This window comes from Pleurodeles waltl, chromosome 5, assembly GCF_031143425.1.
Source record: "Pleurodeles waltl isolate 20211129_DDA chromosome 5, aPleWal1.hap1.20221129, whole genome shotgun sequence".
NCBI classification, from domain to species: Eukaryota; Metazoa; Chordata; class Amphibia; order Caudata; family Salamandridae; genus Pleurodeles; species Pleurodeles waltl.
Genome location: NC_090444.1, coordinates 51,918,101 through 51,944,600, shown reverse-complemented (window position 1 = coordinate 51,944,600; position 26,500 = coordinate 51,918,101). Strand labels below are relative to the sequence as shown.

Below are 26,500 nucleotides of genomic sequence, written 5' to 3'. Positions count from 1 at the left end.
CTGCAGTTGCTGCTTCTACCTGTGCAAGGGGACGGAGACTGGACCTTGTGGTATATTCCTGCTTGAGAAGTTACTCTAATGGCTTGGATTAGAGCTTTCCTCCTGTTTTGAAGCCTCAGGGACAGCAAAGGCTTCACCAGCCAGACCTGAGTCTACTTGCTGTGGACTCTAGCTTGCAAGAGGGTACCATTCCAGTTCCTGGACCCCTGGAAGTGAATTCCTGGACAAAAACCAGTCTAACGACATTGGACGATGCTGTCCAACTTCGCAAAGGATGCTGTTGCCTGGAACCATGACGCTGCTTGCCCGAGGCCGTGGACCTCACTGAGTGCGATGCTGCTGACCCAGTAAACCGACGCCACTACCCCGGAACTACAACGCCACCTGCCCCAAGGCTATTGACCTTGTAGAAGTCCGACAACACTGTAGGCCTCACATCGCTGCAGCTGCTGATCCCTCCCGACTTAGCTGACACTGGCGTGTCGTAAGTCCAACATCCATGACGGCCCGATGCCATTGCAGCGCCTGAAGCCCTGTGACATCATCACAACCCGGTGAGGTTGCCCCGCAGCATTGTGACTCCGCCGGACTTTGCATCTGTCAGAACGAAGGGAACGACTTGGCATCTGATACCGCTTCACCTAAACTGCGCTGTAGTGAGGGCCCGACCCCGCTGCGTGACGCCTCTGTTCTTCTGTCCGTGGCACCATAACTGATACAGCATCGGACCCAGCGACGCCGCTCTTCCCGACTCCGTGCATCAGCCTGTTTTCTACTTGTGTCTTAAGGTACTGTACTTGGAGGTCGAGTGACTCCGTAAACGACGCCATTGGCGTTGCATTGTAGGAAACAACTCCATCACGACATCGCATAATACCAACCTGCAGTATTTGTGCCTCAAGTCACTGTTTTCATACTTTTAAGTGTTAAATTCATATTTTTGAACTGTATGTTGTGGATTTTATCCTATTTGGTCTTGTTTTGTTCAGATAAATATTAACTATTTTTCTAAACCTGTATGTATTATTTTGTAGTGTTTTCATTGTATTTCTGTGTGTTGGTACAAATACTTTACACATTGCTTCTGAAGTTAAGCCTGCCTGCTCGTGCAAGCTACCAAGGGGGTGACCAGGGGTTAACTGAGGGTGATTCTTTTTTACCCTGACTAGAGTGAGGGTCATTTCTTGGACAGGGGGTAACCTGACTGCCACCAAAAAAAAACAATTTCTAACACACATGTGGAAAGGTTATGTGTGACAGGGATTTTCCCACCCATGGGGGATTGGCACACGGCACAACCACAAGCCAGCCCCTGCAGCCAACCCATGGCATATATGATCGCAAGTCACATGTGTGGGGAGTTTTGCACCAACGTGTGGTGGTGCTCTGCCAGACCCTACAGTCTATCTCCTGCTGGGTACAGCTTAAGGCTGCGCAAGGGGGTGACTACTTTAAAAAAGCAGAAATTCACTGAAAAGAAACTGATTTTAAAGTGAAGTTATATGTAAGTAAGGTGGTATTATTTTAACTTTCATTAAAACATTGTGGAATTCACTGTAAGCAACCTAGGTTAAAGTGGTCTTATACACAGGTCTTCTAAATAGAAAAAACAAACAACTTAAAAACTGAAAAAACACTGAAATTCACCAGTTATACATAGCTGTCCTAAGTAAAATGTACACTGCTATGATGCTATGACCACACTTATTCCATCACTGATGGTGGAGGTTATACCTAGGATAATGAATTACAGAAAAAACTGCAGTAAGGTAGATGGAAATACCTTTAGCCTTACCCTCATAATACAGTACAGGCCTAGCAAGCCCTAAATCATATAATTATAATTTTCTTTGCCTATACTACAAAAAATGTCATACAAGAGGGTGTCAGTTTCAGTAAGGCAGACCTATTAGCTTTCTCTGACTATCAGTATCAAGAAGACATGCCTTTCGGCTCTGTCTTATTATCATCATACTAGCAAATGCAGAAAACATGTTAACATGTTATACTTCACCGCTGCAACACCGTTGAAATCAATTTGGAACAGTGCCAATATTAAGTACTTTTCATAGCAATATACAACTGCGCATTGTTAATTATTAATATTGTCAACAGAACATTACATAAAAAAAAAAAATATGTCATGGAGTTTGCTTTACTTTTACTAAAGTGGATCTTCAACTATGGGACCTGTCAATAGAGGTCTTCACATTCTAGAGCCTATGGGCCAAAGCTGCTCGAAAGCTTTGAAAAGTAGCAAAACCTATTACCAGTGGCATAATTAAAACTATATGGGAGAGTAGGAAGTTGGCTCTGTATGCACTATTTCAAAGTAAGGAATAGGGTTCCCCTTAGAGGTAAGATAGTGGCAAAAAGAGATAATACTAATGCTCTATTTTGTGGTAGTGTGGTCGAGCAGTAGGCTTATCAAAGGAGTAGTGTTAAGCATTTGTTGTACATACACCAGCAATAAATGAGGAAAACACACTCAAAGACAATTCCAGGCCAATAGGTTTCTGTATAGAAAAATATATTTTCTTAGTTTATTTTAAGAACCACAGGTTCACATTTTACATGTAATACTTTAAATGAAAGGTATTGCAGGAAGGTACTTTAGGAACTTTGAATTATCAAAATAGCATATACAGTTTTCACATAAATCACATATAGCTATTTTAAAACTAGACACTGCAATTTTCAACAGTTCCTGGGGTAGTAAGAGTTTGTTAGTTTTTGCAGGTAAGTAAACCACCTACGGGGTTCAAGTTTGGGTCCAAGGTAGCCTACCGTTGGGGGTTCAGAGCAACCCCAAAGTTACCACACCAGCAGCTCAGGGCCGGTCAGGTGCAGAGGTCAAAGTGGTGCCCAAAACGCATAGGCTTCAATGGAGAAGGGGGTGCCCCGTTTCCAGTCTGCCAGCAGGTAAGTACCCGTGTCTTCGGAGGGCAGACCAGGAGGGTTTTGTAGGGCAACGGGGGGGACAGAAAGTACACCCTCAGCAGCACGGGGCGGCCGGGTGCAGTGTGCAAACACGCGTCGGGTTTCAATAGGTTTCAATGGGAGACCAAGGGGTCTCTTCAGCGATGCAGGCAGGCAAGTGGGGGGCTCCTCGGGGTAGCCACCACCTGGGCAAGGGAGAGGGCATCCAGGGGGTCACTCCTGCACTGGAGTTCAGATCCTTCAGGTCCTGGGGGCTGCGGGTGCAGAGTCTTTACCAGGCGTCGGGATCTGAGAAGCAGGCAGTCGCGGTCAGGGGGAGCCTCGGGATTCCCTCTGCAGGCGTCGCTGTGGGGGCTCAGGGGGGGCAACTCTGGCTACTCACGGTCTCACAGTCGCCGGGGAGTCCTCCCTGAAGTGTTTGTTCTCCACAAGTTGAGCCGAGGCGTCGGGTGCAGAGTGGCAAGTCTCACGCTTCCGGCGGGAAACAGAAGTTGTTTTAAAGTTGCTCCTTCGTTACAAAGTTACAGTCTTGGGTGAACAGAGCCGCTGTCCTCAGGAGTTCTTGGTCCTTCTAGATGCAGGGCAGTCCTCTGAGGATTCAGAGGTCGCTGGTCCCTGGGGAGAGCGTCGCTGGAGCAGTGTCTTTAGAAGTGGGGAGACAGGCCGGTAGAGCTGGGGCCAAAGCAGTTGGTGTCTCCGTCTTCTCTGCAGGGTTTTTCAGCTTAGCAGTCCTCTTCTTCTTAGGTTGAAGGAATCTGAGTTCCTAGGTTCTGGGGAGCCCTTAAATACTAAATTTAAGGGCGTGTTTAGGTCTGAGGGGTTAGTAGCCAATGGCTGCTAGCCCTGAGGGTGGGTACACCCTCTTTGTGCCTCCTCCCTGAGGGAGGGGGGCACATCCCTAATCCTATTGGGGGAATCCTCCATCTGCAAGATGGAGGATTTCTAAAAGTCAGAGTCACCTCAGCTCAGGACACCTTAGGGGCTCTCCTGACTGGCCAGTGACTCCTCTTCGTTTTTCTCGTTATCTCTGTAGGAGGCTGGACTGGCTTGTAGTGAGTACCAAGGGGTACTTGCACCTTGCACCAGGCCCAGTTATCCCTTATTAGTGTATAGGGTGTCTAGCAGCTTAGGCTGATAGATAATGGTAGCTTAGCAGAGCAGCTTAGGCTGAACTAGGAGACGTGTGAAGCTACTACAGTACCACTTAGTGTCATATGCACAATATCATAAGAAAACACAATACACAGTTATACTAAAAATAAAGGTACTTTATTTTTATGACAATATGCCAAAGTATCTTAGAGTGTACCCTCAGTGAGGGGATAGGAAATATACACAAGATATATATACACAATAGCAAAAATATGCAGTATAGTCTTAGAAAACAGTGCAAACAATGTATAGTTACAATAGGATGCAATGGGGAAACATAGGGATGGGGCAACACAAACCATATACTCCAAAAGTGGAATGCGAACCACGAATGGACCCCAAACCTATGTGACCTTGTAGAGGGTCGCTGGGACTATTAGAAAATAGTGAGAGTTAGAAACATAACCCTCCCCAAGACCCTGAAAAGTGAGTGCAAAGTGCACTAAAGTTCCCCTAAGGACAAAATAGTCGTGTTAGAGGAATAATGCAGGAAAGACACAAACCAGCAATGCAACAACTGTGGATTTCCAATCTAGAGTACCTGTGGAACAAGGGGACCAAGTCCAAAAGTCACAAGCAAGTCGGAGATGGGCAGATGCCCAGGAAATGCCAGCTGCGGGTGCAAAGAAGCTTCTACTGGACAGAAGAAGCTGAGGTGTCTGCAGGAACGAAAATGGCTAGAGACTTCCCCTTTGGTGGACGGATCCCTCTCGCCTTGTAGAGTCGTGCAGAAGTGTTTTCCCGCCAAAAGAACGCCAACAAGCCTTGCTAGCTGCAAATCATGCGTTTGGTGTTTTTGGACGCTGCTGGGGCCCAGGAGGGACCAGGAGGTCGCAAATTGGACCTGAAGAGAGAGGGGACGTCGTGCAAGACTAAGAGCCCTCACTGAAGCAGGTAGCACCCGGAGAAGTGCCAGAAACAGGCACTACAAGGATGCGTGAAATGGTGCTCGCCGAAGTTGCACAAAGGAGTCCCACGTCGCCGGAGACCAACTTAGAAAGTCGTGCAATGCAGGTTAGAGTGCCGTGGACCCAGGCTTGGCTGTGCACAAAGGATTTCCGCCGGAAGTGCACAGGGGCCGGAGTAGCTGCAAAGTCGCGGTTCCTAGCAATGCAGCCCAGCGAGGTGAGGCAAGGACTTACCTCCACCAAACTTGGGCTGAAGAGTCACTGGACTGTGGGGGTCACTTGGACAGAGTCGCTGGATTCGAGGGACCTCGCTCGTCGTGCTGAGAGGAGACCCAAGGGACCGGTGATGCAGCTTTTTGGTGCCTGCGGTTGCAGGGGGAAGATTCCGTCGACCCACGGGAGATTTCTTCGGAGCTTCTGGTGCAGAGAGGAGGCAGGCTACCCCCACAGCATGCACAAGCAGGAAAACAGTCGAGAAGGCGGCAGGATCAGCGTTACAGAGTTGCAGTAGTCGTCTTTGCTACTATGTTGCGGGTTTGCAGGCTTCCAGCGCGGTCAGCAGTCGTTTCCTTATCAGAAGGTGAAGAGAGAGATGCAGAGGAACTCGGATGAGCTCTTGCATTCGTTATCTGAAGTTTCCCCAGAGACAGAGACCCTAAATAGCCAGAAAAGAGGGTTTGGCTACCTAGTAGAGAGGATAGGCTACTAACACCTGAAGGAGCCTATCAGCAGGAGTCTCTGACGTCACCTGGTGGCACTGGCCACTCAGAGCAGTCCAGTGTGCCAGCAGCACCTCTGTTTCCAAGATGGCAGAGGTCTGGAGCACACTGGAGGAGCTCTGGACACCTCCCAGGGGAGGTGCAGGTCAGGGGAGTGGTCACTCCCCTTTCCTTTGTCCAGTTTCGCGCCAGAGCAGGGGCTAAGGGGTCCCTGAACCGGTGTAGACTGGCTTATGCAGAATTGGGCACCTCTGTGCCCAACAAAGCATTTCCAGAGGCTGGGGGAGGCTACTCCTCCCCTGCCTTCACACCATTTTCCAAAGAGAGAGGGTGTCACACCCTCTCTCAGAGGAAGTTCTTTGTTCTGCCATCCTGGGCCAGGCCTGGCTGGACCCCAGGAGGGCAGCTGCCTGTCTGAGGGGTTGGCAGCAGCAGCAGCTGCAGTGAAACCCCAGGAAGGGCAGTTTGGCAGTACCAGGGTCTGTGCTACAGACCACTGGGATCATGGGATTGTGCCAACTATGCCAGGATGGCATAGAGGGGGCAATTCCATGATCATAGACATGTTACATGGCCATATTCGGAGTTACCATGGTGAAGCTACATATAGGTAGTGACCTATATGTAGTGCACGCGTGTAATGGTGTCCCCGCACTCACAAAGTTCAGGGAATTGGCTCTGAACAATGTGGGGGCACCTTGGCTAGTGCCAGGGTGCCCTCACACTAAGTAACTTTGCACCTAACCTTTCCAGGTAAAGGTTAGACATATAGGTGACTTATAAGTTACTTAAGTGCAGTGTAAAATGGCTGTGAAATAACGTGGACGTTATTTCACTCAGGCTGCAGTGGCAGGCCTGTGTAAGAATTGTCAGAGCTCCCTATGGGTGGCAAAAGAAATGCTGCAGCCCATAGGGATCTCCTGGAACCCCAATACCCTGGGTACCTCAGTACCATATACTAGGGAATTATAAGGGTGTTCCAGTAAGCCAATGTAAATTGGTAAAAATGGTCACTAGCCTGTTAGTGACAATTTGGAAAGAAATGAGAGAGCATAACCACTGAGGTTCTGATTAGCAGAGCCTCAGTGAGACAGTTAGTCACTACACAGGTAACACATTCAGGCACACTTATGAGCACTGGGGCCCTGGGTTACCAGGGTCCCAGTGACACATACAACTAAAACAACATATATACAGTGAAAAATGGGGGTAACATGCCAGGCAAGATGGTACTTTCCTACAATCTCCTCCGGCCTTGCCGCCAAAAGTGGGGCCGTGGCCGGAGGGGGCGGGCAACTCCACTAGCTGGGGTGCCCTGTGGTGCTGTAACAAAGTGGGTGAGCCTTTGAGGCTCACCGCCAGGTGTTACAGTTCCTGCAGGGGGAGGTGAGAAGCATCTCCACCCAGTACAGGCTTTGTTCCTAGCCACAGAGTGACAAAGGCACTCTCCCCATGTGGCCAGCAACATGTCTGGTGTGTGGCAGGCTGCTAGAACTAGTCAGCCTACACGGATAGTCGGTTTAGGTTTCAGGGGGCACCTCTAAGGTGCCCTCTGGGGTGTATGTTACAATAAAATGTACACTGGAATCAGTGTGCATTTATTGTGCTGAGAAGTTTGATACCAAACTCCACAGTTTTCTGTGTAGCCATTATGGTGCTGTGGAGTTCGTGCATGACAGACTCCCAGACCATATACTCTTATGCCTACCCTGCACTTACAATGTCTAAGGTTTTGCTTAGACACTGTAGGTGCACAGTGCTCATGCACTGGTGCCCTCACCTATGGTATAGTGCACCCTGCCTTAGGGCTGTAAGGCCTGCTAGAGGGGTGACGTATCTGTACTACATAGACAGTGTGAGGCTGGCATGGCACCCTGAGGGGAGTGCCATGTCGACTTACTCGTTTGTCCTTACCAGCACACACAAGCTGGCAAGCAGTGTGTCTGTGCTGAGTGAGGGGTCCCCAGGGTGGCATAAGACATGCTGCATCACTTAGAGACCTTCCCTGGCATCAGGGCCCTTGGTACCAGGGGTACCAGTTAGAAGGGACTTACCTGGATGAAAGGGGGTGCCAATTGTGGAAACAAAAGTACAGGTTAGGGAAAGAACACTGGTGCTGGGGCCTGGTAAGCAGGCCTCAGCACACTTTCAAATCGAAACTTAGCATCAGCAAAGGCAAAAAGTCAGGGAGTAACCATGCTAAGGAGGCATTTCCTTACAGGGAGAGTTAAGGTGACTTTTGTTGGGGCCTCTTCTGGAAGGATGCTGCAATCCATGCAGTTCCCCACCCACAACACATTTCCAAAATGTTGGTAGTGTTTCTGCTTTCTGCGGATGTCTACAAGGAAGCAAGATTTCCATTGAAAGTGTCATCACTAATGCTTTTGTGGCACTTCTGCCACCAGGTGATGAATATGTAATAAATGGCTTCCACGTTACTTGTATTTCTTCTATTATTATGGACTTGTTCAGTAGGGTTTTGACACCCACAACCTCTTTTTCCAATTGGGGCAGTTAGGAGCACCCTTCCAGTAGTGGGAGCCACAACTGTTCCTTGGCTCTAGCCCACAGACAGAAGCAATAAGTCCCCTGACTTCACTGGCTACTGGGGGTATACATAAAAAAGCTAGTGCACCCAACCTCCCCAGATAGGCATGGGGGCGGACAATGTGCCCTCCCCAGTGGTTTTGCCTCTGGATAAGGGTCCCCAGATGGTTTGTTGATATATGGATCTAAGTGGAGACGGTTGTCCCTGGGGCATCAATCAATAAGGTGGTTCTTTTTGAGCGCAGGCTTGTCACCTAGGGGGGTCTCCAGGCACTGTGGTGGTGCTGTGGGTCAGGCCCACTGGGACATGGCAGTCAAAAATCCAGGTCTTGAGCTGCTTTCTGAAGTTCTCCAGTAAGGGGGATGTGCATAGGTGTAAGGGGAGGTTGTTCCAGACTAGAGGCGAGGAAAAAACATCACCTTTCAGGGTAGTTCACGGTGGATTTGGGGACATGGGCCTGGGCACGGGTTGATGATTGAATGCTCTATTAGGTTGGTGAAAGGTGAGGCGGTTTTTGAGATAGGTGGGTCTGGCGTTGTAGAGGGCCTCGTAGGCGTGGGTGAGGAGCTTGAAGAGACATCTGTGCTGTTCGGGGAGCCAATTGAGGGCCCTGAGGTGTGGAGAGATGATGATTCTTCTGATGAGTTTGAGAACTTGCTGCAGTGCTTTGGATGGTCTGGAGGTAGGTAGTGAGCTGGCATGGAGTGCGTTACCATTGTCAAGGCGGATTTATGTGAGATCCTGGATGGCTGTTTTCTCGGTGAAGAGGGGAATCCTGTGGAACATCTTGCGGAGCATTCAGAGTGTGTGGAAGCAGGCGGAGGAGACAGCGTTGATTTATTTTTTCAAGGAGAGTTGGGTAACCAGGATTATTCTGAGGTTGCATGCGTGGTTGGAGAGTGTGGGAGAGGGGCAGAGGGTGGTGGGCCACCACAAGTCATCCCAGGGGAATGGCTTGTTTCTGAATGTGAGGATCCATGTTTCGTCTGAGTTCAGCTTGAGGCAGTTGGTCTTCATCCAGGTGGCAATGTTGGTCATGGTGTTTTAGAATTTGGTGTATGTGGAGGTTGCAATGTCAGTGAGGGAGAGGACGTGCTAGGTGCCATCAGCATAGGAGATTATGTTGAGTCCGTGGGTACATGCAATGTTGGCTAAGAAGGTCATGTAGATGTTGAAGAGATAGGGCTGAGGGAGAAGCCCTGGGGATGCGGCTGTTGATGTATTTAGGGGTGGAGACATAGGGAGGGAGGCATAATTATGCTCAGGGGATGAAGCTCTACACAGGCTACCTCCCTATTCACTTACTGCAAGAGTGAAGTTGGAGTGACCTTCAGGGCCTTGGGTTTTCAAGGTTTTGCAGTAGAGTGTGAATGCTCCATTTCATGCTGGGTGTGCACCGGAAACTGAGCTTTAATTGTAGATATGTCCCAACCATACAGTCAATTTCTATTTATTTTGGCTCCGTGTGTTCCTGGTAGCCAGCTATGATCACCACTAGCATGTTTTTCTAGCCTTCCAGCATGCAACGGACACTTTTGGTTAAGAACTGTATTTCCTAGCTCCCTGCATAAGACCTGTCCACTGCCTGACTCCTGGTGCTTTTTCCTGCTTGTGTGAGCATCTTGCATAGCCTCCTCAGAAACCAACAAATTGAATACCATCTGCCACACTCTACAGGCAACCTTGCTTTAGCCATCTTGCAAGGCACCTAGATGTCTGTGGAGTCAGTAGCAATTGGCCTGATAGGGATCAGCCAGCTGCAGAACTAATCCACAGAATTCCCAGGCAAACCCTTCCGAGTCCCATAGTAGGTCCATTCCTCCTATTGTTCCTTAGAGGTCATAAATGGGCCAGCACCACTGGTCCTGGAGAAAAACACTCTAGTCCTTCATACCATCCTTGCAGTTTCATCAGGTGGCTTCTTCCACCTGGACATTCTTCTACTGTTGTAACCCCCAGGTCTAATGTCTGTTCATCAGTCTCTCCCTTGTGTAGGAGTTTTCAAGTTGGGGGTGGAACGTTCTAGAAGCCAGGACTCTTGGCCGATAGAAGGTCACCACATCTTCCCTCAGGCTACCTTTGCGCAGATATGGGGCTTCACATGGTTCAAATGCCACTCACACAGTCCACACAAGTGCACATATTCATGTGCCCTTTTTTCACATGTGACTAGCCCGGAGTCTCTTGCCCTAGCTGTGCAGCAGATTTATCTTAAACACTGGTGGTTAATACTCTTTGTCTGTTTACACAGAATTTACAGTGAGTGAAACTTGTGTAGTGAGACTCACACACAGTAAAGGTCGTAGTCTAAAAGCAAAATAATCCAGGGGGATTAAAGAGGGAGATCCCATCACCTACACTCCTGCTATGTATAATGGTGCACTTTGCTGCAATACAGATATTTTCATAGCTATTGGACTGGTCCCACACCAGAAGCAAGACTTCCAGTGACAGTAAATATGGTACAAAAAGCTACATGTTTTGATCTAACAACAGCCCAACACCTGATGAAGCCAGGTATCTACTTATAACTCATTTGGAATGATCAAGTGTGCATTTTAATAATGAGAAATACTCTATAATGTCTAGGTTTTTTCCAAATTTTGCAGCAGGGGTACAATTAGGAATACACATGGTAATTTTGTCACAACTTTGTAAGTTTAATGGCCGAATTTGGGACCATTGGGATTCTAACATGATCTGCATCTTGCAGACAAGTGCACATCAACACATTACATTATCTAAGAAACCATAATAGTGTCTGATCACTTAGGGGCATATTTATACTTTATGGTGCCAAACTGCACTAAGGCAGTTTAGCATCAAAAAGTTTTGCACCGGCTTGCACCATTCTTGTGCGCCAGCAGGGCACCATATTTATGGAATGGTGCAAGCTGGTGCAAAGGGTAGGCTAACATCAAAAAAATGGTGTTGGGGTGGTGGTATGGGAGAAGGGGGTTTGGCACCAAATATTGACATTAGGCAGGTTAGAGTTTTTAAAAAAAATGACTCTAACCAGCCTAGCATCATTTTCTGACACAGAACCATCCATACCACATGACTCCTGTCTTAGAAAAGACAGGAGTCATGCCCACCACCCCAATGCCGAGCACAGTGGGCCAGGGTCCCCTGGTCATGGCCATGGCACCCAATGCCATGTAGGGGGCCCATTTCAGGGCCACCAATGGCACTTTAAAAAAGAAAACTTACCTGTACTTACCTATACTTACCTGGGATGGGATCCTCATCCTCTGCTGTCCCCTTGGTGTGGGTGGGGGTGTCCCTGGAGCCTGGGGAGGGCACCTGTGGGCTTATTTCCTGGTGTTCTACCATGGAAATAGGCCCCCAGGGCCCCTAACCCCTGCCCTGACCCAGGCATTAAATAATGGTGCAAAGCAAGCTTTGCACCATTATTTGACCCCTCCTCCCCCCATGCATGATTTTAATACAGGGAATAAATATGGCGCTAAGGCCATAGAGTCATTTTTTTGCGTGGGAATGCCTACCTTGCATCTCATTGACGCAAGGTAGGTTTCCAGGTCCAAAAAATGACTTTAACTCCATAACCTTGGTGCTAGATGGGTCTAGCGCCAACGTATAAATGTTGAGTCAGTTTTGCACCAAATTTGTATTAAAAAAAGACCCAAATTCAGCGCAAAACAAGTATAAATATGTGCCTTAATCCATGCCCTTATTTATAGACAGGTTTGGATTGGTACTGTACCTTTGCTCACAGGGTTTGTACACCCATAACCACATGATTGCTGGCAGCACTTCTGTATCCCTTTGCAGTAGGTGTCTGTAGGAGGCTGGCCTGGCTTGTGGTGGGTACCAAGGGGTACTTACACTCTGTACCAGGTCCAGTTATCACTTATTAGTGTAGACGAGGTGTTTCTAGAAGCTTAGGCTGATAGAAGGTAGCTATAGCAGAGCAGCTTAGGCTGAACTAGGAGACATGCAAAGCTCCTACTATACCACTGGTGTCATATGCACAATATCATAAGAAAACACAATACACAGATATACTAAAAATAAAGGTACTTTATTTCTATGACAATATGCCAAAAGTATCTCAGTGAGTACCCTCACTATGAGGATACCAAATATACACAAGATATATGTACACAATACCAAAAATATGCAGTAATAGCAAAACGAAGCAATGCAAGCAATGTAAAGTTACAGTAGATTGCAATAGGAGCACATAGGTATAGGGGCAACACAAACCATATACTCCAAAAGTGGAATGCGATCCACAAATGGACCCCAAACCTATGTGATCTTGTAGAGGGTCGTTGGGGCTGTAAGAAAACAGTGAGGGTTAGAAAAATAGCCCACCCAGAGACCCTGAAAAGTAGGTGTAAAGTGCACCTATAACCCCCAGAGAGTACAGAAGTCGTGATAGGGGGTTTCTACAAGGAAGACCAACACCAGCAAAGCAACAACAGTGGATTTCCGGACCTGAGTACCTGTGAAACAAGAGGACCAAGTCCAAGAGTCGCGACAATGTCGAGAGTGGGCAGATGCCCAGGAAATGCCAGCTGAGGGTGCAAAGAAGCTGACACAAGATAGAAGAAGCTTTGGTTTCTGCAAGAACGAAAAGGACTAGGAAGTACCCCTTTGGAGGATGGATGTCCCACGCTGTGAAGAAACTTGCAGAGGTGTTCCCACGCAGAAAGACCACAAACAAGCCTTGCTAGCTGCAAGGTTTGCGGTGAGGGTTTTTGGATGCTGCTGTGGCCCAGGACGGACCAGGATGTCGCCACTTGGATGAGGAGACAGAGGGGGCGCCCAGCAAGTCAGGGAGCCCTCACAGAAGCAAGCAGCACCCACAGAAGTACCGGATCAGGCACTTAGAAGAGGAGTGAACCGGAGTCCACCCGAAGTCAGAAACGTGAGTCCCATGACGCCGGAGGACAACTCAGAAGGTTGTGCACTGCAGGTTAGAGTGTCGGGGACCCAGGCTTGGCTGTGCACAAAGGAAATCCTAGAAGAGTGCACAGGAGCCGGAGCAGCTGCAAATCACTCGGTACCCAGCAATGCAGTCTAGCGTGGAGAGGCAAAGACTTACCTCCGCCAAACTTGGCCTGAAGAGTCACTGGACTGTGGGAGTCACTTGGACAGAGTTGCTGAGTTCCAGGGACCACGCTCGTCATGCTGAGAGGGGACCCAGAGGACCGGTGATGCAGTCGTTTGTTGCCTGCGGTTGCAGGGGGAAGATTCCATTGACCCACAGGAGATTTCTTCAGAGCTCCTGGTGCAAGAAGGAGGCAGGCTACCCCCAGAGCATGCACCACCAGGAAACAGCAGAGAAGGCCGGCAGGATGAAGCGATACAAGGTTTCAGTAGTCGTCTTTGCTACTTTGTTGCGGTTTTGCAGGCGTCCTGAGCAGTCAGCGGTCAATCCTTTGGCAGAAGGTGAAGAGAGAAGTGCAGAGGAACTCTGGTGAGCTCTTGCATTCGGTATCTGAAGAATTCCCCAAAGCAGAGACCTTAAATAGCCAGAAAAGGAGGTTTTGCTACCTAGGAAGGAGGATAGGCTAGTAACACAGGTAAGAGCCTATCAGAAGGAGTCTCTGACGTCACCTGCTGGCCCTGGCCACTCAGAGCAGTCCAGTGTGCCAGCACACCTCTGAATCCAACATGGCAGAGGTCTGGGGCACACTGGAGGAGCTCTGGGCACCTCCCCTGGGAGGTGCAGGTCAGGGGAGTGGTCACTCCCCTTTCCTTTGTCCAGTTTCGCGCCAGAGCAGGGCTGGGGGATCCCTGAACCGGTGTAGACTGGCTTATGCAGAGATGGGCACCATCTGTGCCCATCAAAGCATTTCCAGAAGCTGGGGGAGGCTACTCCTCCCCAGCCCTGACACCTTTTTCCAAAGGGAGAGGGTGTAACACCCTCTCTCTGAGGAAGTCTTTTGTCCTACCTTCCTGGGCCAGGCCTGGCTGGACCCCAGGAGGGCAGAAACCTGTCTGAGGGGTTGGCAGCAGCTACAGTGAAACCCCAGGAAAGGCAGTTTGGCAGTACCCGGGTCTGTGCTAGAGACTCGGGGGTTCATGGAATTGTCTCCCCAATGCCAGAATGGCATTGGGGTGACAATTCCATGATCTTAGACATGTTACATGGCCATGTTCGGAGTTACCATTGTGACGCTATACATAGATAGTGACCTATGTATAGGGCACGCGTGAAATTGTGTCCCCGCATTCACAAAGTCCGGGGAATTTGCCCTGAACGATGTGAGGCACCTTGGGTAGTGCCAGGGTGCCCACACACTAAGAAATTTTGCACCCAACCTTCACCAGGTGAAAGTTAGACATATAGGTGACTTATAAGTTATTTAAGTACAGTGGTAACTGGCTGTGAAATAACATGGACGTTAATTCACTCAGGCTGCTGTGGCAGGCCTGTGTAAGAATTGTCAGAGCTCCCTATGGGTGGCAAAAGAAATACTGCAGCCCATAGGGATCTCCTGGAACCCCAATACCCTGGGTACCTGAGTACCATATACTAGGGAATTATAATGGTGTTCCAGTATACCAATGTGAATTGGTGAAATTGGTCACTAGCCTGTTAGTGACAATTTGGAAAGCAGAGAGAGCATAACCCCTTAGGTTCTGGTTAGCAGAGCCTCAGTGAGAGTTAGTCATCACACAGGGAACACATATAGGGCACACCTATGAGCACTGGGGCCCTGGCTGGCAGGGTCCCAGTGACACATACACTAAAACAACATATATACAGTAAAATATGGGGGTAACATGCCAGGGAAGATGGTACTTTCCTACACAACCCCCACCCAAACGAAGGACAATAAGACTAGCCATGACCTGATGAGTCTTCATTGTCTAAGTGGAAATATCTGGAGAGTCCATCTGCATTGGAGTGGGTACTCCCAGGTCTATGTTCCACTGTATAGTCCATTCCCTGTAGAGATATGGACCACCTCAACAATTTAGGGTTTTCACCTTTCATTTGTTTTAGCCAAAGTACAGGTTTGTGGTCTGTCTGAACAATGAAGTGAGTGCCAAACAGGTATGGCCTCAACTTCTTCAGTGCCCAGACCACAGCAATGGCCTCCCTCTCTATAGCAGACCAACGCTTTTCTCTAGGGGTCGACCTCCTGCTGATAAAAGCAATGGGTTGATCCTGGCCCTCAGAATTGAATTGTGATAAGACTGCCCCTCCCCCTAATTCAGATGCATCAGTTTGAACAATGAATTTCTTGGAGTAACATGGGCTTTTTAGGACAGGTGCAGTGCACATGGCCTGTTTGAGCTCCTCAAAAGCTTTCTGACAGCTAGCTGTCCACAATACCTTTTTAGTTATTTTCTTGGAAGTGAGATCATTAAGTGGGGCTGCAATGGAGCCATAGTTTTTAATGAATCTCCTGTAATACCCAGTGAGGCCTAGGAAGGCTCTTACCTGGGTCTGAGTTGTAGGGGGAACCCAATCCATGATTGTATGGATTTTTCCCTGAAGTGGTGCAATCTGTTCTCCAACTACCAGGTGTCCCAGATAAACCACTTTCCCCTGCCCTATCTGGCACTTTGAAGCCTTGATAGTGAGGCCTGCCTCTTGCAGGGCCTCTAAAACTTTCCACAGGTGGACCAGGTGAACATCCCAGGTGGAGCTAAAGACAGCTATATCGTCCAAATATGCTGCACTAAAAGCCTCCAACCCTTGCAGGACTGTGTTCACCAACCTCTGAAACATGGCAAGTGCATTTTTCAAACCAAAGGGCATTACTGTGAATTGGTAGTGCCCTCCAATAGTTGAAAATGCTGTTTTTGCTTTAGCATCCTCTGATAACTTGATCTGCCAATACCCTGCAGTCAAATCAAAGGTGCTTAGATACTTGGCAGATGCCAGTGTATCTATGAGCTCAACTGCCCTGGGTATAGGGTGAGCATCATTTTTTGTTACCTCGTTGAGACCTCTGTAATCTACACAAAACCTCATCTCCCTTTTCCCATCTTTTGAGTGAGGCTTCGGTACAAGCACCACAGGGGAGGCCCATGGGCTTTCAGAATGTTCAACCACTCCTAGTTCAAACCTTTTCTGATCTTCTTGTTTTATGCAGTCCCTGACATGGTCAGGCTGCCTATAGATCTTACTTTTGACAGGAATGCTGTCTCCAGTATCTATAGTGTGCTCATACCAAGAAGTGGTGCCTGGCACAGTAGAAAAGAGTTCAGAAAACTGACCTAGGAGATTTATGCAGTTGTCTTTCTGCTCAGCAGTGAGACAGTCTGCCAAAACTACACCTTCCACTAGAGCATCCTGTTCTGTGGAAGAGAAGAGATCAGGGAGAGGGTCACTCTCTTCTTCCTGTCCTTCATCTGTTTCCATAATCAGGGTGAGATCAGCCCTGTCATAGTAGGGTTTTAGGCGATTGACATGGAGCACCCTAAGGGGACTCCTGGCAGTGCCCAGGTCAACCAAGTAGGTGACCTCGCCCTTCTTTTCAACAATGAGATGGGTTCCACTCCATTTGTCTTGGAGTGCTCTTGGGGCCACAGGCTCCAGTACCCACACCTTCTGTCCTGGTTGGTACTGAATCAGAACAGCCTTCTGGTCATGCCATTGCTTTTGGAGCTCTTGGCTGGCCTGAAGGTTTTACTGGCCTTTTTCATGTACTCTGCCATTCTGGATCTTAGGCCAAGTACATAGTCCACTATATCTTGCTTAGGAGCTTTTGAAGGTTGTTCCCAAACCTCCTTCATAAGTGTTAGAGGACCTCTTACTGGGTGCCCAAATAGGAGTTCAAAGGGGCTGAAGCCCACTCCTTTCTGGGATACCTCCCTGTAAGTGAAAAGGAGGCAAGGTAACAGGACATCCCATCTCCTCCTGAGTTTTTCAGGGAGTCCCATTATCATTCCTTTGGGAGTTTTATTAAACCTCTTTACCAGTCCATTTGTTTGTGGATGATAAGCTGTGGTGAATTTGTATGTTACACCACATTCCTTCCACATGGCCTTCAAGTATGCAGACATAAATTTGCTACCCCTGTCTGATACAACCTCTTTTGGGACACCCACCCTGGAAAAGATTCCCAGGAGGGTTTTTGCCACTGCAGGAGCTGTAGTGGTCCTTAGAGGAATAGCTTCAGGATATCTTGTGGCATGGTCCACTACCACCAAGATAAACCTATTACCTGAAGCAGTAGGAGGGCCAAGGGGGCCAACTATGTCAACCCCTACCCTTTCAAAGGGAACCCCAACCACAGGCAGTGGAATAAGGGGAGCCTTTGGAGTGCCACCAGTCTTGTCACTGGCTTGGCAGGTCACGCAAGACTTACAAAAATCTTTTGTGTCCTCTGACATCCTAGGCCAGTGAAACAGGGGGACAAGCCTTTCCTATGTTTTAATCTGACCCAAATGTCCAGCCAAGGTAATGTTGTGTGCCAGAGTTCGGAGGAACTCTCTGTACTGCAGGGGAATGACCAATCTCCTGGCTGCTCCAGGTTTTGGATCTCTTGCCTCTGTGTACAAGAGGTTGTCCTCTCAGTCAACTCTATGTGAGTCACTGACATCCCCATTTTGTTGTTTGCAGCTTGCTGTCTGAGACCCTCTAATGTGGGACAGGATTGCTGTGCCACACTCAGCTCCTCCCTGGCAGGTCCCCCTCCACCCAAAAGCTCAGCAGTGTCTGCTTCCAGCTCCTCTGGTGAAGGTGCTGCACAGGGGGGAAATTCTTCTTCCTCAGAAGTAGAATCATCAGTAGAGGGAGGGATAGTGGGTAGGGATTTACCCTTACTAACCCTAGCTTTAGGGAGCACTTGGTCCAATGTTCCAGGATCCAAGTCACCCTGTTCGTTTTGCTTTTTGGCCTGAGCCCTTGTCAAAGCAAAAATAAATATGCCCAGGAATGCCCAGCATTGCTGCATGAGCCTCCAACTCCACTTCTGCCCAAGCTGGAATGCCCAGCATTGCTGCATGAGCCTCCAACTCCACTTCTGCCCAAGCTGTCTCTAAATCATTCCCTAGTAGACAGTCTACAGGTAAATCTGAGGCAACCACAACTCTCTTTGGACCATGTAGGCGGGCGTCGCTCGCCTCGCCTACGAACATCCAGAATTGGCGTTCGCCCGGCGCCTTCCCCGACTTCCGCCCACGTCGGCATGGAGACGCGTAGAGGCAGAGACGGCAATCGGCCCCAGACTTCCGGGTTGCCGGAACTTTAAATAATGAAGACGCCGCGAACGAGAGGAGAGAGGAGAAACCGGAGCCGAAGGATTTCCATTGAGCACCCGAACGAGGAGACCAGGAGCGGAGAGCAGATCCCGACACAGAAAAGACGGCCGGAGCAGAAAGACAAAGAGGACACGAAGCAGCCTGCCACGGCCCAGGAGGGTCGTGGCTGCACAAGGTACGGACCCTTTTTAAGGGCAGCAACAATAAGGGGGAAGAAGGGGAGGGGGAGAGAGAGAGAGAGGGTGGGAAAAGACAGGAGGTGAAAGACGGGGGAAACTCCCAGGGCACCCTGCCACTCGACTAATAGAGAGAGCAAAAACCCCCTCCTCCTCACAAAATCCTAACCATCCCACTAAAGTAAAAATTCCACAAGACCTATTAGTGTTTGTTTAGTTAGTCCCTCACTACTTCCTCACAGCTCCACCCCTCCCCTCACTAATCACAGAAATCAGTAGACCAAGAAAATACCGTCCCACTTACCTGCTGTATCCTCTTTTGTTCTTCCGAGGGAAATCGTTGACCCAGGGGAGGACACCTGAAACTCGCCACCTGGAAAATAAAAATTTAAGGAAACCATTAAAGACCTGCAAAGTCCTACAGATTGGAGGAAGAGCAACAAATGAGAGGAAAAAAAGGCTACCATCCTATCACTGTGTTCCACCTCTCCTAGAACTTAAAATAAAGAAAGAAAAACCCCTGTTAAGGGTTAAAAATCTGCGTCTGTGTTCTCTGTATCCCAGATCACAACCCCAATCCCCCACAGACCAGTAACCCCCCCCCCCCAGTTGAGATTCACACCAGCCATGGGGTGGCTAAGAGAGTTTTTTATGAGCGTCTGCCACTTGGTACTGGTGACCAAGTAGTTGTTTTTCAGGGTGTACCAGTTTCTCTAATACCATGGTAACACTGGCACCTGTGTCCCTGTAGGCCTGAACCTCAACACCATTGATTAGGGGCAGTTGCTTGTACTTATCCATATTAAGGGGACAAGCAACCAAGGTGGCCAAATCAATGACACCTTTAGAGACTAACACAGCCTCTGTGGTCTCCCTAACAAGACAAACCCCAACTAAATTACCAAGAGTGAGCCCAGCTACTCCCTTGGATCGGCTATTAGTAGGTTTGCTCCCACCACTACTGCTATTACTAGGGGCACTAGAGGTTGCAGTAGGGATTGTGGTAGTGGGAGGCTTGGTGCTTTTCTTTGGACAATTGGCATCAGTTGTCCAATGACCTTTAACTTTACATAAATAGCACCATGTTTTTTTTACTTGATTAGAAGAGGGTTTGGACCCACCATCCCCACCAGAGTGTTTTTGTGGGCCTGATGAAGACTCATTTTTAGATTTGTCCCCACCCTTGTCTGAAGACTTACCATCTTTCTTCTTGCAATCCTTGTCGCCCCCTGTATGAACTTTTCTGTTCACTCTTGTTCTGACCCATTTGTCTGCCTTGTTTCCCAATTCTTCAGAAGAGGTCAGATCTGAGTCCACTAGATATTGGTGTAACAAATCAGACACACAGTTATTCAGAATATGCTCTCTCAGGATTAGATTGTACAGGCTTTCATAGTCAGAAACTTTACTGCCATGTAACCACCCCTCCAAGGCCTTCACTGAATAGTCAACAAAGTCTACCCAGTCTTGTGAGGACTCCTTTCTGGTTTCTCTGAACTTAATCCTGTATTGTTCAGTGGTTAAGCCAAATCCATCTTAGAGTGCATTCTTCAAAACTGTAAAATTATTGGCATCACTTTCTTTAACAGTAAGGAGCCTATCCCTACCCTTTCCACTGAAAGATAGCCATAGGATAGCAGCCCACTGCCTTTGAGGGACCCCCTATACCATACAGGCCCTCTCAAGTGCAGCAAACCACTTGTTAATGTCATCTCCCTCCTTGTAAGGGGGAACTATCTTATGCAGATTCCTAGAATCATGATCTCTCACAGGATTGCTATCAGGAATACTGCTGCTGCCACCATGGGGTCCAAATCCCAACCTCTGTCTCTCTTTTTCTAAGTCTAGGGATTCCCTGTCTAGAGCCAGCTGTTGCTGTTTAAGCTTCAGCCTGGTCTCTTACACTCTCAACTTATTGAGTTCCCTTTCTAACATTTTGTCATCAGGGTGGGTGGGTTGGGAATGTTTTGACACAGAAGAATATTTTGAATGAGCAGAGGGAGACCTGTCCCTAACAGTTGGCACCCTAACAACCTGGCCTACAGGAACAAAAACATCCCTACTGTGATGGGAGATTCTATTACTACCAGCTATGCTAGGTGTTCTGCTAAGGGGCAGATTAGGAAGAGAACCCTGTACCACTACCTCAAGGGGCTCCCCTGAGTCAGAGTGTGAGCTGTCTACTAACTTTTCCGATGAGGTGCCACCCGGAGCCTTATCATTCTCAACAAGCATATTAGACAGCAATTCTCTAGAAGGGTTCTTTCCTACCACTAAACCTCTCTCAATGCAGAGACTCCTTAGGCTCTTAAAGTTAAGGTGCTAATAAGTTGTATTGACTAAATTAAGAGGAGTTCCTACACCAGACATGATAGAAGAAAGTTTAGAGACAGATAAAAGAGAGAAATACTTTCAGGACTTTTTAAAGAACAGAAAAAAACCTTTTTCAACTTTTTGAAACTTTTAGAAAGTTTTAGAGGTACTTTTCAGCACTTAGCAGATAGTGTAAGAGAAGAAAAGCTAAAGTTTTTGGTTAGGTGTCGATACACTGAACTTGTTTTGTATATTATTCTCTTATGAAAAGTACAATATGACAAAGTGGTAAGTAGTTACAAGTACTTATCCCACTGCTGCACAGCCAATGTAGGAGGCTGGCCTGGCTTGTAGTGGGTACCAAGGGGTACTTACACTCTGTACTAGGTCCAGTTATCCCATATTAGTGTAGAAGAGGTGTTTCTAGCAGCTTAGGCTGATAGAAGGTAGCTATAGCAAAGCAGCTTAGGCTGAACTAGGAGACATGCAAAGCTCCTACTATACCACTGGTTTCATATGCACAATATCATAAGAAAACACAATACACAGATATACTAAAAATAAAGGTACTTTATTTTTATGACAATATGCCAAAAGTATCTCAGTGAGTACCCTCAGTATGAGGATAAGTTATATACACAAGATATATGTACACAATACCAAAAATATGCAGTAATAGCAAAAGGAAGTAGTGCAAGCAATGTAAAGTTAGAGTAGATTGCAATAGGGGCAACACAAACCATATACTCCAAAAGTGGAATGCGAACCACGAATGGACCCCAAACCTATGTGAGCTTGTGGAGGGTCGCTGGGGCTGTTAGAAAACAGTGAGGGTTAGAAAAATAGCCCACCCCAAGACCCTGAAAAGTAGGTGTAAAGTGCACCTATAACATCCAGAGAGCACAGAAGTCGTGATAGGGGGTTTCTGCAAGGAAGACCAACACCAACAAAGCAACAACAGTGGATTTCCAGACCTGAGTACCTGTGAAACAAGGGGACCAAGTCCAAGAGTCGCAACAATGTTGAGAGTGGGCAGATGCCCAGGAAATGCCAGCTGAGGGTGCAAAGAAGCTGCCACTGGATGGAAGAAGCTTTGGTTTCTGCAAGAATGAAGAGGACTAGGAACCTCCCCTTTGGAGGATGGATGTCCCACGTTGTGAAGAAGCTTGCAGAGGTGTTCCTACGCAGAAAGACCGCAAACAAGCCTTGCTACCTGCAAGGGTCGCGGTTAGGGTTTTTGGATGCTGCTGAGGCCCAGGAAAGAACCAGGATGTCGCCACTTGGATGAGGAGACAGAGGGGGCGCCCAGCAAGTCAGGGAGCCCTCACAGAAGCAAGCAGCACCCATAGAAGTACCAGATCAGGCACTTAGAAGAGGAGTGAACCGGAGTCCACCCGAAGTCAGAAAAGGGAGTCCCACAACACTGGAGGATAACTCAGAAGGTTGTGCACTGCAGGTTAGAGTGTCGGGGACCCAGGACCAGGAAATCCTGGAAGAGTGCACAGGAGCCGGAGCAGCTGCAAATCACGCGGTACCCAGCAATGCAGTCTAGCGTGGGGAGGCAAGGACTTACCTCCACCAAACTTGGACTGAAGAGTCACTGGACTGTGGGAGTCACTTGGACAGAGTTGCTGAGTTCCAGTGACCACGCTCGTCATGCTGAGAGGGGACCCAGTGGACCGGTGATGCAGTTGTTTGTTGCCTGCGGTTGCAGGGGGAAGATTCCGTCGACCCACGGGAGATTTCTTCAGAGCTCCTGTGCAAGAAGGAGGCAGGCTACCCCCAGAGCATGCACCACCAGGAAACAGTTGAGAAGGCCGGCAGGATGAAGCGATACAAGGTTGCAGTAGTCGTCTTTCTAATTTGTTGCGGTTTTGCAGGCGTCCTGAGCAGTCAGCGGTCGATCCTTTGGCAGAAGGTGAAGAGAGAAGTGCAGAGGAACTCTGGTGTGTTCTTGCATTCGGTATCTGAAGAATTCCCCAAAGCAGAGACCCTGAATAGCCAGAAAAGGAGGTTTGGCTTCCTAGGAAGGAGGATAGGCTAGTAACACAGGTAAGAGCCTATCAGAAGGAGTTTCTGACGTCACCTGTTGTCCCTGGCCACTCAGAGCAGTCCAGTGTGCCAGCACACCTCTGAATCCAAGATGGCAGAGGTCTGGGGCACGCTGGAGGAGCTCTGGGCACCTCCCACGGGAGGTGCAGGTCAGGGGAGTGGTCACTCCCCTTTCCTTTGTCCAGTTTTGCGCCAGAGCAGGGCTGGGGGATCCCTGAACCGGTGTAGACTGGCTTATGCAGAGATGGGCACCATCTGTGCCCATTAAAGGATGTCCAAAGGCTGGGGGAGGCTACTCCTCCCCAGCCCTGACATTGTTTTCCAAAGGGAGAGGGTGTAACACCATCTCTCTGAGGAAGTCCTTTGTTCTGCCTTCCTGGGCCAGGCATGGCTGGACCCCAGGAGGGCAGAAACCTGTCTGAGGGGTTGGCAGCAGCAGCAGCTGCAGTGAAACCCTGGGAAAGGCAGTTTGGCAGTACTCAGGTCTGTGCTAGAGACTCGTCGGATCATGGAATTGTCTCCCCAATGCCAGAATGGCATTGGGGTGACAATTCCATGATCTTAGACATGTTACATGGCCATGTTCGGAGTTACCATTGTGACGCTATACATAGGTAGTGACCTATGTATAGTGCACGCGTGAAATGGTTTCCCCTAACTCAAAAAGTTCAGGGAATTTGCCCTGAACGATGTTGGGGCACCTTGGCTAGTGCCAGGGTGCCCACACACTAAGTAACTTTGCAGCCAACCTTCACCAGTTGAAGGTTAGACATATAGGTGACTTATAAGTTACTTAAGTACAGTGGTAAATGGCTGTGGAATAATGTGGATGTTATTTCACTCAGGCTGCAGTGGCAGGCCTGTGTAAGAATTGTCAGATCTCCCTATGGGTGGCAAAAGAAATGCTGCAGCCCATAGGGATCTCCTGGAACCCAACTACCCTGGGTACCTCAGTACCATATACTAGAGAATTATAAGGGTGTTCCAGTATGCCAATGTGAATTGGTGAAATTGGTCACTAGCCTGTTAGTGACAATTTGGAAAGCAGAGAGAGCATAACCACTGAGGTTCTGGTTAGCAGAGCCTCAGTGAGACAGTTAGTCATCACACAGGGAACACATACAGGGCACACTTATGAGCACTGGGGCCCTGGCTGACAGGGTCCCAGTGACACATACACTAAAACAACATATATACAGTGAAATATGGGGGTAACATGCCAGGCAAGATGGTACTTTCCTACAGTGTCACTGTTGCAAATTTGGGCGGAGGAAATATGTCACACATGAGTCCTACTGCAGGACATATGGCAGGCTTATTAGTAAGTAAAACATTTGCAGGCAAATCAAATGAGATGATGATGCAAATTTATCAGCAGACAAATATCACCAATTCTATTTCACATGAGAACTTCACGATGTCGAGTAACAAATGAGGGAGATAGATCAATTTGAAAACTAAAAAAACTGAAGTGGGCCTGTTATACATAACTGACACACATATATATATATATATATATATATATATATATAACTTTTGCTGCCATAGATTTCAGATTCCATTATTGATGTAATTTGTGAGGTCATAAGAAGCGCATCACAGAGGTGCAAGTCTTACTTATGTCAGTTACGTATATCTGGTGTATTTTATAGTTTTTTTGTTTATAAATGGTAGTGTTTTTTCACTGCATTTCTATGTTTTTTAAAATGTTAAGTTAAAATCTAACTACCTTTGTCATGTATGACCCATCTCTACCTTTTGGCCTGGGCCAGGTCTAGCACCCAACCCTACACACAGATGGCCAACCACAGTGTAAGACTATGCATGGCAGAGGTTGGCCATAGAGCCTGGTCTGTGGGCAGGCCCTGCACCCAACCACATGTGGCAGCCAACCTCTTGCCATGCATTGCTTTTGGTTGTGGGTGGTGATGGAGTGGCTACAGGTCAAGGCTGAAACGGAGTCAACATGTACTGATGTTTATGTATAATACTGAGGGCAGTTTTTATTTGTTATGTTACTCCAATCGCACTTGAAACTCACAAACCCTCCGACTTTCGAAAAGTAATGCACTCTAGTCACATCACAGCAGCATAAATATGCCAAAATGCATTTTCATACGGCCCTTGTCATTTCAAAGATGGTACTCAAAAATACCAACCTGTTGCCTTTTAGACCTGAACAAGTTTTTATAACTCAGTGCATGGAGTTACATAGTTGGGGTCATATTTATAATCCCCTAGCGCCACCATGTGCCACATTAGCGTAATTTCTGTTTACACTAATGTGGCCCAACAAGGTCAAAATCCTAGCTCCTTGTATTCAATGTGGTGCAATGCATGCATTGCGCCAATTTGTAACTCTTTGTGCTCCATTATGCCTGTGCCAGGCATAATGTATGCAAAGGGGTCCTTCCCCTGTTAGGATGGGGTGGAAAAATGGCCTAAGAATCAAAGAGATTTCCTTGCATTATTTTGTACGGCACTTTTAACGCCTGCTCAAAGCAGGCGGTAAAAGGGGGCTTCTATTATTTATAATGGTCCCCTATGTACTCAGCAGGTGTAGGGCCAATATTTTGGCACTACTCCTGCAGAGTACATCAATAGCGTCATGAAAAATTACGCTATTGCCCCCTACTCTGCGCAGTGGTGCAACGTATTTTAAATATGGTGCACACATGGTATCGTTAGGGGGGCGCTAAGGAGCAGCACCACTTTCCATAAATGTGCCCCTAGATGCGCTGGAACATTCACAGGCATCAATAAGTTACACACTCATGCAGTGACTCAATGCACTGCTATCTGCATTGGCCTCAGTCTCCATAAAAAAGCCAACCACCCTGCTGCAACCCATGTTTATGTTTGTGGATGTGGGCAGGTACTCAGCAAAGATTTAAAAATTAGCAAATAAGTGAATCAGAGAACTCAAACTGCCAAAAGAGTATTTCCCTCTATATTACCCTTCAGTAATCCTTGTATTGATCCGCTTATAGCGACAGGGGAGTTTACATCCATGTGTACCCAGGGGCTCTAAAACAACTTGGGAAATGGGTACGCAACTGATATATTTTCCTTACCCCTTGTATCATGACTCTGTACCATTAGGAGTTCACATTCGTCATTGTGTTAAGTGTGCTGTTCTGTGCCCACTATGACACTAAGGGGCACATTGTGCCACCTTAGCACCGCCATAGCATCATTGCCTTTGCCCCGCACCATATTTACAAAGTAGTGAAATGCACCCATTGCGCCACTTTGTAACCCCTTGCGCCACATTATGCCTGCGCCAGATATAATGTATGCAAGGGGGTGTTTCTGTGCAGGAAGGCCCAAAAAAATGGTGCAGTGAAATTTACATCATTTCACTGCACCATTTTTTCCATCATTTTTAAAGCCTGCTCAAGGCACGCATTCAAATGACCGACCCATGGGTCTGCCTTTGCTTTGCTGCACTATTGTCGCTATTGACGCTAGTACAGGAAAGCGTCGCTACAGTGTCAA

General features: G+C 47.9%; 1 protein-coding gene across 1 annotated transcript in view; it reads right to left on the bottom strand.

The window, feature by feature from the left end:
* LOC138295327 (uncharacterized) overlaps positions 1 to 26,500 on the bottom strand; it is a 360,326-nt gene that overhangs the window by 183,965 nt on the left and 149,861 nt on the right. Inside the window, exons 5-6 of the mRNA XM_069233551.1 lie at positions 19,837 to 19,953; positions 18,942 to 19,010 (exon numbers count right to left, since the gene is read on the bottom strand). Of these exons, the coding sequence (XP_069089652.1) occupies positions 18,942 to 19,010; positions 19,837 to 19,953 (186 nt within the window). The remainder of the gene's footprint in view (positions 1 to 18,941; positions 19,011 to 19,836; positions 19,954 to 26,500) is intronic.